The 13,521-nt window shown below is 42.9% G+C and overlaps 1 protein-coding gene across 2 annotated transcripts in view; it reads right to left on the minus strand.

Annotated features, from left to right (window-relative positions):
* Positions 1-13,521, minus strand: part of atrx (ATRX chromatin remodeler) — a 48,853-nt gene that overhangs the window by 2,322 nt on the left and 33,010 nt on the right. For both annotated transcript variants that reach the window (XM_078169275.1, XM_078169274.1), the window contains exons 30-33: positions 5,082-5,231; positions 1,404-1,520; positions 469-564; positions 160-288 (exon numbers count right to left, since the gene is read on the minus strand). In XM_078169275.1, coding sequence (XP_078025401.1) covers positions 160-288; positions 469-564; positions 1,404-1,520; positions 5,082-5,231 — 492 coding nt within the window. The remainder of the gene's footprint in view (positions 1-159; positions 289-468; positions 565-1,403; positions 1,521-5,081; positions 5,232-13,521) is intronic.

Genomic DNA, 13,521 nt, shown 5'->3' on the forward strand with positions numbered 1-13,521 from the left:
TATAAAATGTCTGACTGATAATGTCCACAAATTGGGAAAACAATTTGCTGCAAAGGCGGCATAAATAAGGGACTTTTAGAGGCTCTTTAGCGCAGTCTCTGTGTACAAAGGGCTTTTCAGTCATCAGCTACTGTGGCTCGTACACAGAGCAGCTCTTACCGTCTGCTGCCTGGTGAGAACGTCCCTGTATGCGACTTCCCTGCGCTTGACCTCCAGCTCCACACTGGCCTGTCGTCCCAGGGCCATGGCCTGGACCTGACTCTCTGTGAGTGCTGGGTTCTCCTTCCACTGTGGGGTGAGAGGAAAATTCACACACGTTAACCTCAACCACCAAACTATCAACTCATCATGTTTCAGACCAGTGACAGAAATGTGACTTCATTAAAAGCACTTCTTTGAACAAATAAAGATTCATCTCTAAGTAATGAAGTTAATGTGCACTGACTGAAGGCTGATTTAGAAACTCACCACTCTGGCGATAGTATCTTCCAGTGACTCCCGGGCTAGAGTCTTCAATGCATTTGTTGCTTCAATGACTTTCTGTCGTCCCTGGTTTATAAGCTCCTGAAACAGAGAGAGAAGACAGACAACATGAGACAAAAGGCAGGTGAGCTTTTCTCATTTTCACGACAAACAATGGATACATAACTGTGGATGTTCATGAGGGTTTACACGATTAGTCGGCTAGTTGAACAAACATTACTACCCTTCCTAGTTGGTACCAGAATTACTAGTTAGTTAACTTATTATTAAGATATCCAGAGGAAAATGGGAAGAGTATGGATCAGCAATGTTCAGCATCTGGACTATTTGACTAGTCTGAGTTTAAACACCTGTTCAAAAATCGTCGACCAGCTATCAGCCTGGCCGAGTAACACTGGGTGGGCTTCATGATCAAGTTTTGTACCACTTCTACACTTCTGTCTATACTCCCCCTCAGAGAATTATCACAAACAGTGCAGCTCTAAAGACATTCTTTTAGCCCATATATTTTCTGTATCATTCAGTCTCTCCACGCTCAAAAACACCTAACGAATACCAGCAAAAAAGCTGTAATGATTATTCCCACCCAGCACCAAATGGCAGACAGACAATTACAAAACCATAAGCCAGGATACAGTATTTTACAATTTGATGTCCTTGTTGAAAAGTATAAGTTGCCTATTGGACATTCTGTGCCCCCCCCCTCATTCAGATGTGCCACTGTGTATAAATAGCTGCTGCCCCAGACATGGAGTATTACAAACTGCGTGGTGGAGGAGCGGGGCAGAGCCGGGCACGTCGGCTACTAGACTGTTGTCACAATTAGCAGCGGGGTCTGAGGAATGTGGGGCGCCATGCCGTGGGGGAAGGAGAGGGAGGAGTGTGAGGCAGGAGAGGGGCATGTGGAGCTCATTACTTACCTCCAGCTGCTGGTTGGTCATGGAGGCCAAAGCTGCCATGTTGTAGGAGAAGTAGTTGGAGGAGCCCATGTTAGTCTGGAGGTATCCTGCCGGGTAGTTGGTCCTCATGGACACACCCTGAGAGACGGAGACAGAGGGTGCACAGACAAGACAAGAACAGGCTTAATACATTTTAGCAGGTGTTAAGAGCCACCATGGACATAATGGGAGAGACTGTGTGCCATCACTGTGGTGGACCAAAGACAGTTCAATTCACCTGTTGAAGTCATGAGCACTGTGACTTGTCCAGCTTTTCATGTTCAGCCAGAACTATTTACAACAAAGCTTTTAACTCTTCGCATATATCGTGTTTCACTCTGGAATTGTAACAAGATTTCTGATATCAGCCCGTCTCTGCTGATGTAAAGAAATTATTCATCCCCCAAAAGATCATTTGTACATCAATTACTCACCCCAGTGAACGAAGAATCCACAAACTCAGATAATTCTCAATGAATTGAAGTCATAGGGGTGCCGTGTTAACAAAAGCAAAACTAAATCAAAACATCTGTTAACAAACTCTCACACAACTTGTGCAGTATAATCCAGGTGTCATTTATCCAGGGGTATGCTCAGTACTTTGCAGACAAACACCCTTTCCGAAAGGGAACTGACCTAAAAGTGAAACTTATCTAAACTCTCTTAAAGTTGACCTGCAGCTCCCGTGTTCAGCGAGGTAAAATTACTATTTTGTTAATGGAGTCTGGCTTTGAAGAGAGCATAGATAAGCTTCACTTTTAGTTCAGTTTCCTATCAGAACTAGGTGTCTGTTTGGGAAGTACTGAGCATACGACTGGATAACTGAGACTTGGACTATATTGCACAAATTTTGTTAAAAATGTATTTTTATGTAATTTTTGTATTCTTTGTTCGAGTTATGTGAGAAAAACAATTTTCTTCACAAATTCAAGGTGACACAGGGTGAGTAACAGATAAACAAATGATCATTTGAGGGGTGAAGTATTCTTTAAACGTGTGTGAGAGAAGTGACCTGAAGTAAACAGCTTTGTCCCAGTAAAGGCCAGCAGGATGCCGATGTTTGTGTGTAATTGAGCCTCTGCTGCAGATGGTTTTCCCGTGCCCTGTAATCTGGCCATCCGGTATGTAAGGGTATGTGTGTGTGTATGTGTGTTTGTGTCTGTGTGTGGGTGTTGGGGGCCAGTGGGGGATCTTTGGACCTGGTCAGAAAGACAGGTGTGCAGGCCTAAACAGTTCAAAACCTCAAAACAACCACAAAACCACAACACACATGAACACGCGCGCACACACACACACACACACACACACACTTTTCACTTTTGGGTTTGCTATTAACAAGCAGCCACTTTTGGACTTCAGCTACATTCTCAGATGCTCTGCAGACTTCATACATCTTCAGACAGACAGACACAAAATCTAGACTTGACTTCATTTCCAAAACCAAAAATTTATGACATGTGCCTCTCTACGCTCTGTACCGAGCTGAAGTCATCCCAGTGAGACAGAGGGCTCCTGGGTTCAGTTTAGTTTTGGGCGCCTGATCATGTTCTCACAGTTTTTCCCATTTCCTGAGTTTCAAATCTGATATTCATACACATAGCTTTTCCTGGCCACCGCCGGCCAACCCTTAAGTTGTGAAGACATTAACAGAGGCCGGGTTACGTTCCAGTTGTTTCTCCTACAAAGCTCAGAATATACAATGTGATACTGAACAGCCTCTCGTGGATGAAAGTGACTACTTGTGCATCTTCAGTGTATGACAGATTGCAGTGATGCGAATGCAATTGAAATCCTCATATTTGACCTCAGCGCCACTGTTTTTTCGCGGCGACTGGGAACCCTCTGTTCTCTTGAAAAGCAGAGGAGCTCTCAGGGAAAAGCCGCTTAAGGCACACAGAGGGCAGAGGAGGGAGAGTGTGTTGGAAAAATAATCATTAGGATGAATTAGACTCTAGGATTACACAGGGGGGGGAGAGGAGACCTGCTCCTGCTCTCTTACAACATCCACCCCCCCATATACTTCTCTAAATAAACCCCACTAATTGTCCATTGATTTGTCCCACAAGAAAGGAGAGGGAAGAGAAAGGAACAATGGGGGAGGTGCAGGAAAAAAAGAGAGAAAAGTGTAAAGCAGACAGAAGGAGTCCCTGACCCTCTGTGGACCTGCGTACTTAGAGTAAGTAGCACAGACTCTGCTTATACAGCCTCTCAGTGATTTGTATAGCAGATCACCGGCCTGATGGTGGGCCAAAATGACGATCACAGCAGTGGGGGGATAGACCCTGTCATCTGCATACTTTAAGTGATGAAAGATTGGACAGATCCAACACTAACTCCCACATCTTGACAAACAACAGTGGGGCCTCGCTTTGCTTGCACCTTGCACTTTGATGTCAATAATTTGTAGAATGATGGACACAAGGTGTACAAATGCTGCATGTGTGTGCCTTTGAATTTAACACGGGCAGATATGCCAGTGTGAAGCATACATGTCCACGGTTTTAACTGCATGGAGAATTATGAGGCAGCCGCCTCGGTCAAATTATGTGCCACCAAATTATGTGCCACCAATTTTCTAACAAGCTCTACACTTGGTAGATTTCTGACATTTGTAATTGTAAATGCAGCATTGTGCCAACGTGGTGGCACTGTATCGTAATTAGGGCTAGGCAATATATCGATATTATGTCGATATCATGATATGAGACCAGATATCGTGTAGGGCTAAAGTCGGAGATTCGAATCATCAGTCAAAGACCCCTAAGTTGACTGAGTTTGCTTCAAGTCAAGCAGTCATTTTTTTTGTTGTTGGGTTTTTTGCCAGTTAGTGTGCAGTGTACTCCTGGGAACGTTCTAGTCCCCTGATTCTGCTGCAGAGTGAGTGCTTCTCACCTTTACACTGCTGTTTGATACAGGCTGCTGCATACACAGAGTAGCAGCCCGGAGGAGGGAGACTTTGCCCTGCAAGGCTCCAAAATCACAGTATTTCCTGGCTTCTGCGTAGAGGTGGTGAATTTACAGCTCATAGTCTCTGGCTTTTGTTTGATATCTAGTGTCGGCAACAAATGTTGCATACTTCCGATCTGTCATTAGCGCAGTTAGCTTGTTTACTATATTGCGTTAATGTTACTGTCAAACTTAATATCCCGCTGAATCCTGTTCAAACTCTTAAACTCTTTATGGAAAAAAGGAGCAAATGGTCAAATATTTGTATTAAACAGCCAAATCTAATTCGACTGACAATTCTTTTTGGATATCGTAAAAAAGTTGTCTTTGTCTTTTCTAGTTTTGAAGGCTGCATTATAGTAAAGTGATGTAATTTTCTAAGCTTATGAAATGGTTTTACAAGATATTCTAAATATCAGAATTTGTGGTCATGTTCTCAGCCTCTGACAGCTTCTCTGCACAACTACTATTACTGTGACCACAGAAAATTGCAGATGAACATTTATTTTTGGGGGATTCACATTATAAACCCTACTGACTATACTATGGCCTTTTTTAAAGCATATATTTAGTAAAACTCCTAAAATACGTTGCTTATAAAAAGAGTGTTCGCTGGAGCCAGTTAAAGGCATGGTACACATGCATGTGTGTGCACATGATCGAATGGTACCACCTCTGCTTTATTTTGAGCCAGGAAAAATCCTCCTTGCCTACCTTTTTCTCTGCTTCATACTCGGCCCAGGCAGCCTTGCGATCCTCCTCGCTCAGGGCTTCCTCCTCCTTGTGGTCCAGCAGGGAGTCGTGTTCGTGGTAACACATGATCTGGTCCTTATTGTTCTGCAGCATCTCAGCCAGGAAGGGATCCTACAGCAGGGAGGATGACAATAACGAGCAGTATGAACAGGAGGAAAGGTTACAGCAAGAAAAGTCTGTTTCGGTGTCTATATGGGCACCTGGCTATTGCTTTAGTGAACCTATCCTTTAAACAAGCTTCCATGCTTTGTGTGAAGCATGCAGCATTAACAGGGGTCAAGTCTTCATGGAGAGCAAAGCAGTAGATTGGCTGAGTGCTTCTTTGCAAAAAGGTGCTCTTTAGATCCAAGGACACATGAGAACAACAACAGAGAAAGATCGATGTGATCCATAAGTCATGACCAGAAAATACCAGGACACACTGCTTTGCAAAAATTACAGCCGTCAGTAAATGGGCTTAGCGCTTACACGTTTCAACTCACATCAGAGTTGAAACTTAACTCAGCCCTGACAACTTCATCAGGGCATGTAAGGTAAGTCTTTGCTAGATCAAAACAATGTGTTTCTTAATAAAATGTTCTTTTTTTATAGATCGCTTGTTCTGTTGGCAGCTGACCCCTGAGACATTCATAAACCTCTTACATGCAAAACTGATTCTAGCTTAATACATCGGTGCTTTGAAATCCAGCTAAAATCCAATGTGTTGACGTGTGCCTTAATATGTCCTCTCAAGACTTTCAATTGTCTTTTTAAAATAGTTCTTAGTGCACTTCTGCCTTCATTCAGCCGTCACCAGCAGAGAGATGTCAAGTAATGAGGGGGAAGAGAGGGAGAACAGCATGCAACATAAATCCACAAAATGAACCAGGGATGTTGCAGTCACAAAATGCTTCTCAACAATGAGGCCACCGAGACTGTCCCCTAAGTCACTCACAATGCAACATGCACACAAACGTTTAATTCAAAACATAGTTAATTTGCGTTCATACTGGAAAAACAAGGGACCAGTTAGCTTGTGTGCACCTGCATTGTAACTGTGGCAAACAATACAAATAGGTCAACAAGACCTGAATACACAAATCTAACCTCATCTCAGTTCTACCGCTTGGATTTAAGCAAGAAAAAAACAAACTTGGATTTGCCTTTGAGGAGGATTAACAGGACATGTAAAAAACACAACCACAAAAAATAAATAAATAAGGTTTTTTGGGGGGCTCTGGTTTCTATGACTACACTGTTATTGAAAACAATACCTGAGTAAAATTAAGAGAGCTGGGCCAGGCTTTGCTCACACAAACATGGTTTAAATTACTCTCTCTCCGCAGCACGTTTGCTTTTCTTTGTCTTGACTTAACTTTACATTAAACTGGAACTTTGCAATCTGGAAACAATGTCATACAGAAGTTGCATCATTAACTTCAACACGGGCCAATTCACAGAGGGGCTCTGCTTTCCTCTCCTGCCCTTCTCTGCCTCGCTTTGAACTGTGACAATGAGTGTGAAGTTGCAAACAAAATTAATCATAGATGTCACTGGTATTAAGGAGGGGAAAAAGGAAACACCAAACTATGAAATTAAGCAGTGATTGCAGACCTGTATTGAATAAACAGAAAATAAACACCAGACCAGACAGAGTGAAACTGGATCCCTGAAGGGGGGGGGGGGGGGGGGGGTGAGCTGCACGAAAACCACACAAGAACCTATTTTTAGGCCTCACAACTCCAGACAGTGACTGATAAGGTGGCTGAAACAGGTAGGAGCAGACACGGCCACAGAGCTTCACACCCGCATACCCATCAACCTCCAACACTTGGGCCCTGGACCCGATTGTGCTCCTCATTGACACATGTTTATGCTTCCCAGCCATCACCCTCAATCAGGACAAAACCAGGCCACCCCTGAACAACTAGACATTTTGGAGCAGTCGCACAGCCAGCGATTCAACTGCTGTTTTGTTCTCTAATTAGGACATAAAAGCACAGATGAGATTGTTGGCCTGACTCTGATAAAAGGCATCCATCGTGGTTTTTTTTTTTCAATGTAGGTGAGCACAAGGTCATATAAAGGCCACAGTGGATGCCAGCACAGGCGCATAGGCTGGCACTGGTACAACATGTGATGTGCCCACACCCTCCTAAACATCATAGTCAAGAACTTTTCAATGACTTTCCAGGCCCTATTCCCTCAAATTCAAGGATCTAATGTGGCATAGTGTGAGACACGGATCAGAAGCACGCAATGAATGCCATTAACACCACTGCAAACCTGCGTCCCGGTGTGTGTTTGTGTGTGTGTGTGTGTGTGGGCTTTCAAATCTCCATGTGGGGCTCTGTGGTCAATGACTATGACTGACAGCCATCAGCCCAACCCTGCTGGAGAACACACTGTATGTAGTAGGGATAGACCGATATGGATTTTTTAGGGCCGATGCCAATACCGATTTTTTTCCATCACCCTTAGCCGATGACCGATTATGGACTGCCGATTTTCTTGAGCCGATATTTGGGGCCGATACTGCTTTTGCTCCCTCAATTTACATCAAAAAAATGACACAATGATAACAAATATTACAGGTCTCAAGTTTAAAATAAGAAACATTTATTGAACAGTAAAAAATACTAAAACAAGATGGAAAGTTGAGGTAGAACAGGTAGAATATTATTTTTATTATTATACATTCAAATAAAAAAGAGTTCAGTGCTCTTAAATCTTCCAGTAATGTCTTTATAAACTAAACAAATATTTAAGCTGAAGCATAAATAAAACAACTACTGTACACAGTAGGATTCAACAGCTTTGTTCAACTTAACCACATACTTTCAAATGAAAAAAAGTGCCAGGGAAAAATAAATCTGCGAACCCACGCGCGTATCGGCCGATGCCGATACAAGTAAAAAAACTCAAATATCGGCCCGATATATCGGCCGGCCGATGTATCGGTCTATCCTTAGTATGTAGACAGCCGAACGTAGCCTATTTACAAATGTTTTATATCAAAAAAAGAATATTTTCGTGCACCAAGCATATCAATTCAAGCACATTCAATAAGCTATGTCTAAAAAATTTCAATGCCTTGATTTCTATTCTAAAATTCAAACATTCAAGGATGTTTATGGCTCATGGGAAGCCTGTATTATTACATCATGACAAAGTCCAAACCTCAAAATCTGACTCAGTGATAATTAAGATTATCCTGTGGTCACTCAGACATTCAACTGATTTGTCACAGCTCCACATAAAAGATAAAAAAAAATCTACAAATTTTCACCTCTATGCTCTGCAACTGTCCTGTTGTACCATCTGAATGAGGAGACGGATGGCCGATACTTCTGACTATGATGCAAAAACAAACTCTGCATCATGGAATTAGAAATTCCATTTCTGAAAACGATAAACCAATTCCTGCAATATTTTAGCACAGCTTGCGGCTGATTCCTAATTAAACAGATTGAGTTGGATTATTTTTAAGTCAGTGACAACTACTGCCAACAGGCACAAGTCCACAACAAGAGCTGGCAGCTTCTTGCCTGTTTGCTGGCATAAACAGTATCTGCCATACTGTGAAAAACATCTCGGTTGCTCACCTCATCTGAAAAAGTCACAGCCTTGCTAAAGACAGACCAGACATGGGGATTTTATTTTTCGGTTAATGCTGTTTGGTGCTAAAGTTTAAACTGTGTATAACAATATCTACAGCCTGTAGAAAGTGTGTAGGTTTTACTGAAATGCATTAAAGAGGAGCACTTTTGACCGGTGAACGAGTAACGGGTCAGTAGAGCTGCAGGTCAAATGACAGTACAGACGCTCCCACTGGAACCCAGTGCATTCTGGGATACCCAAGTAATCCCCACCAGCAATGGCTCTGGGGTGGTCCAGTCCATCTCCAGTCCCAGCGCACTCAATCTGTGTGTGTGTCCTGAGCCCACACTAATGATTGTAGGTAAACTGACCTGGGCTATTGTCATCCTCATGGAGCTGCATGGTAGAGCCTATCACTTTACTGCAGAGGAGGAGAGAAAGTCAGAGACGCTGGGTGGGCAGATGCTCACACAGAAAGAGGTAAATTACCCCACTCAACTCAACTAGTATTTTTTTCTCCCTCTGAGAAAAAATATAGGGAGCAGGGTGAGTATTTCTGGGGGGTTGGAATCTGGGAGGGAATTTTGGCATTTGGCACAGTGCGTGTATTTGGCTACGTTCACACTGCAAGCCTGAGTGCTCAAATTGAATTTATTGCTCAGATCCGATTTTTTCCTCTTTTGCTGTTCAATGTGGCCAATGTCAGATTACAGTGTAAACTGGTCATAGTCCTGAACTGACCCATATGGACAGAAGAACAATGACAAAAACGTCACACACAGCACGCCATCATTACACGTAATTTATAGTTCTGCATTGAATCAAAGCATAGGTTACGGCGTAGGCTCCACGTCGATTTGGATCCTACGCCATAACCTATGCCGTAGCCTACACCGTAGCCTACGCCGTAGCCTAACGTGCACCTCCCCAGAATTGTAACTACGCGTCGCAGTGACGCAGACCTCCTGTCTGTCGCTGTATACTGACACCATTTCCCTCAGGGGAAATGGAGCTTGTATTTACTTTTAGTTCACAGATAAGAAACAATAAATTGTGAGGACAGTAAGGCCTCCACTAAAACAGCATTTCACGTCTTGTGTGTGATTTATCCTTCAGGGATTTATACTTGGGATTTATCCAGGTTTCATATGAGAAGAGGGAAAGATCGCCGCTAGGCTAATCAATACAATGCAAAATGCCATAGGCTTGTGCTAATAATGTTAGCATGTTGTATTTGTTTAAAAAAACTTTTTAGTACTGGACAGTTGTTTTGTCAGTGAACCTTGTGAGTTGTAATGGAGCCAAACTGTGTGCCGTTACCTTTGTTAAATGTTGCTGTTGCCCCTGGCTTTTATAAGAAGAGGGAAAGATCGCCAGCTGCTAGGCTAAGCTATACAATGTAAAATGCCATAGGCTTGTGCCAATAACATTAGTATGTTGTATTTGTGGGGAAAATGTGTCCGGATTAACACAAGTGTTTGTCTGTCAGGGCTGTGAGTTATAGTGAAGCTGATTTGTGTACTTGTTTTTCAAATTGTCTCTGTTAAGCCATGTTTAATGTGTGTTTTGGGTGTGTTTTGAATCAACTAAACTTAACAGCACTTCACAGAAACCACTGCCACTGACTAGTGTTTTGGAGGTCTAACTACAGAGTGACACAGACACACCACTGCAGAAGTAAAAATGCTCACAATGGCATAGGTGATGTGCGTAGGTCTGTGCACAACAATAAATCCCCTTTGAGGAAGCAAACATTGAGGCCACTGAAGTCAGTATCCACAGTTTAGTGTTTCTCACAACAACTCTCCGCTGCATAAGCAAACTCTACTACTGTCGTTACACAGACGCATCACTGAAGGGCCGTCTATGGTGCCGCTCACCTCCTAAGCTAACACAGCAGCAGGTAACAGCTGACACCAAGCCGTAAAAACAATCCGTACAAAGTCACACTGACAGCGTATCAGCTCTGCTCTGTCATTAAACCCGTTCTGTTAGGTAAAGTTAGTCATTTGATGCAAAGCCCTGTCACTGTGTGTGTGTGTGTGTGCGGCTGGGGGGACTCTCGTAACTAGCGTGCAGCAGTAGTCTCCTAGCGACAGTCAGTGTTGATATTAGGTTGGGCTGCCACACATTAATCAATGTATAGGAAACACTGGGTTTCATTTATAAGTTGATGTGTTCATATTTAATAACGGAGTTGGATGTCCACATCTGAGGATAAGCTCAAGACTTTCAGTTTAGATCAAAGAATCTCGACAGATTGGGTTTAAACGACGGCCTGATAATCTGCCTTTTTTTTTTTTTTTCTAATCTAAACAGCCCTTTTATTAAACAAAGTATCTGCAAATGTGCACTTAATGTAAAAGAGCACTAAGCTGGAAGTCTCGGCTTCAACTGACTGCTAAACTCAGTGAAAACAGTTCAGCAGAGCAACAAAACTTAGAGAAGAAGAAGTACACTAATAACACAAGTCATCCAACATGCATGACATTTACCACTGTATGAAAGCCTTTCCATTGAGAGAACAATTTATGCCCTCCTTAAGCCAAATTCTTGTACATGTATAAATTATGAAAATGTCTCAACTGCCAGCAGTCCATAAATGATGTAAAGCAGTTTTCAAATTCAGCAGCTCTCACATCAGAAAGATGAAAACTTGGGAGTCGACATAAGTGGGCCTCATGTAGATTTTACAACTTGGCACAGGCACCGACGCGTACTTTACCAATAGACTTTAGGTGACGCTTAACTGTATAAGGTCTGATGCAATTAAACACCCGCCTGCATTAATAGCTCTGGGTTGTATGCAGGCAGGATTTTTGGCCGCATTATCAGATATTTTCTTGAGCTGAGAACATTCTCCACCATGTTAACCCAATTTCCTGCACCTAAACGGTCACTTATTGCACAGATACTGCTTTAAACATGTTTCTACAGTCATGTTTTTATTTTATGTCTGTCATTGCCACAACAATAAACCTCTACTTAACGGTGAAAAAAACACTACACAGAAGGAACTAAATGTGCGGGAGAATGAAAGTTGGAGAGATTGGAAAAATGGGAAAGGAAAACAGACCTTTGATTGGATTCCAGCATAAAAAGAAAACAATACAGAGTTAAAAAGGGAAAGAAAACGCTCATAAATGAAGAAGGGACAGAGATTCCCAGTTGTCACACTAAAGCAAATAGTTAGTCAAGTTGTCCAGGAGTTTTTGATTGTATTCAAAGTGGCTGTCTCTGCCAGAGACTACTTTTGTTGCACAGGTGCATTAACCATAGCAACAGAGGGGGCCAAGACAGGATCCCAACAGCAGGAATGCAAGTGGCTGAGATATTTGTAATACCTAAACATAGCCAGTCAAAACTCTCTTTCCCCCAGCTGCACACAAATGATACGCATAACCCTACTGGCCTGCTCTAAACAGTTTCTCAGCAGAAATGCACTTAACTACAGGCGCTATGCCTGACATCATGAGGCCACCCCTGCCCTCAAGACCACATTGTCTTTACACCCTCCAGGGCCTACACACAAGTCGGAGGGTTTATCTAGCTGTCAGTCAATTAACAACGAAACAAAATCATGCATGTCACAAAGGGCTAAACAAAGACAATAAACATACCACATTCCTATAAAAGCAAGCCTCAGCTAGCAGCAGTAGGGGGGGTGTATTTCTACAAGAGCTCGCTACAGGGAGCGGCCAGCTGGAGCTGGACGGACAGGTCAGGAAGGATTCACACAGAGTCAATTAGAGCATAATGACGGAACTGACAAAAAATGGTAATCAGTTTTTTGAATAAATCTACATGACAAGCCGGCTGTGCAATAGCTGTAGTAGTTAGAAGAGTACAAATAGAGAGGTGGCGAGGTGTTGCTCAATTTGATGTAAAGGACTGTTCTCCACAGTCCACTGACTGGCCAGGCTTACAGTTGCCAGACTCTGCAGTTTCTCACATTCCACATGACTGAGGGCAGGACGATGCTGGAGAAGAAGTGGTTCATAGGACGTGTTATCCAACCATGTTGGAAATCACAAATGTTTACAGCTGTTACAAATGGCAGTGTCAAAATTAACTTTCTGACTTTCAGACCAAAGGCATGTGATGGTTAAGCAGATCAGCTGATGTCGCATATGGTAAATAGTGCTTCAAAACTAGGACTGTCCGCGGCACAACATGAGTAAAAACACATCAAGTTTTACCTGCCAGTGTGGCAGATAGCCTCCCTAAATTTACTTGTCAAACAGAGAATTTACCCACATTTGGTGCTGATGGGTGATAATTACAGACCCTGCCGAATGGCCACACTGGAAGGCGGGGTGAAAAACCGGCCGTCAGAGAGACAGAGAGATGCAATATCACTTAGATTTAGGGACAATGCTGCACAGTTTCTAACAGTCTCCTCTGGAAGATATTTGTAGTGTTGCACTCATAAATGTGAAAAGTGACAGAAAGCCAGAGAGAAGTCCAAACCCTGACTCTTTTATCACCTCTGCACCACTGGCCAATTATAGTGCAAAGTGAATGTGAATGTCTGATTGCTGGCTTCAGAGAAGTAACAGGAATTAGTCGGACACAGACCCCCAATTCCAATGTGAGAAAGGTGTGGGGGGAGAGGGTTTCAGAAGCTGTCTGATTAATTGGACAATATTCTGAAGGACTATACTGCCGCCTCAAGACCTTCTGGAAATATTTAGGCCATCTTTGTATGGCTTCAGTACAACAACACTTTTCAAAATTCGGCGTTGTTGTAGCCTGGTTCCAGACCATAGACCCCGCCCACTCAACTGAGCAGGCTTGCATTACTGGTCTGGCATACTTCAAT

Source organism: Epinephelus lanceolatus, chromosome 7 (assembly GCF_041903045.1).
Source record: "Epinephelus lanceolatus isolate andai-2023 chromosome 7, ASM4190304v1, whole genome shotgun sequence".
Taxonomy (NCBI): Eukaryota; Metazoa; Chordata; class Actinopteri; order Perciformes; family Serranidae; genus Epinephelus; species Epinephelus lanceolatus.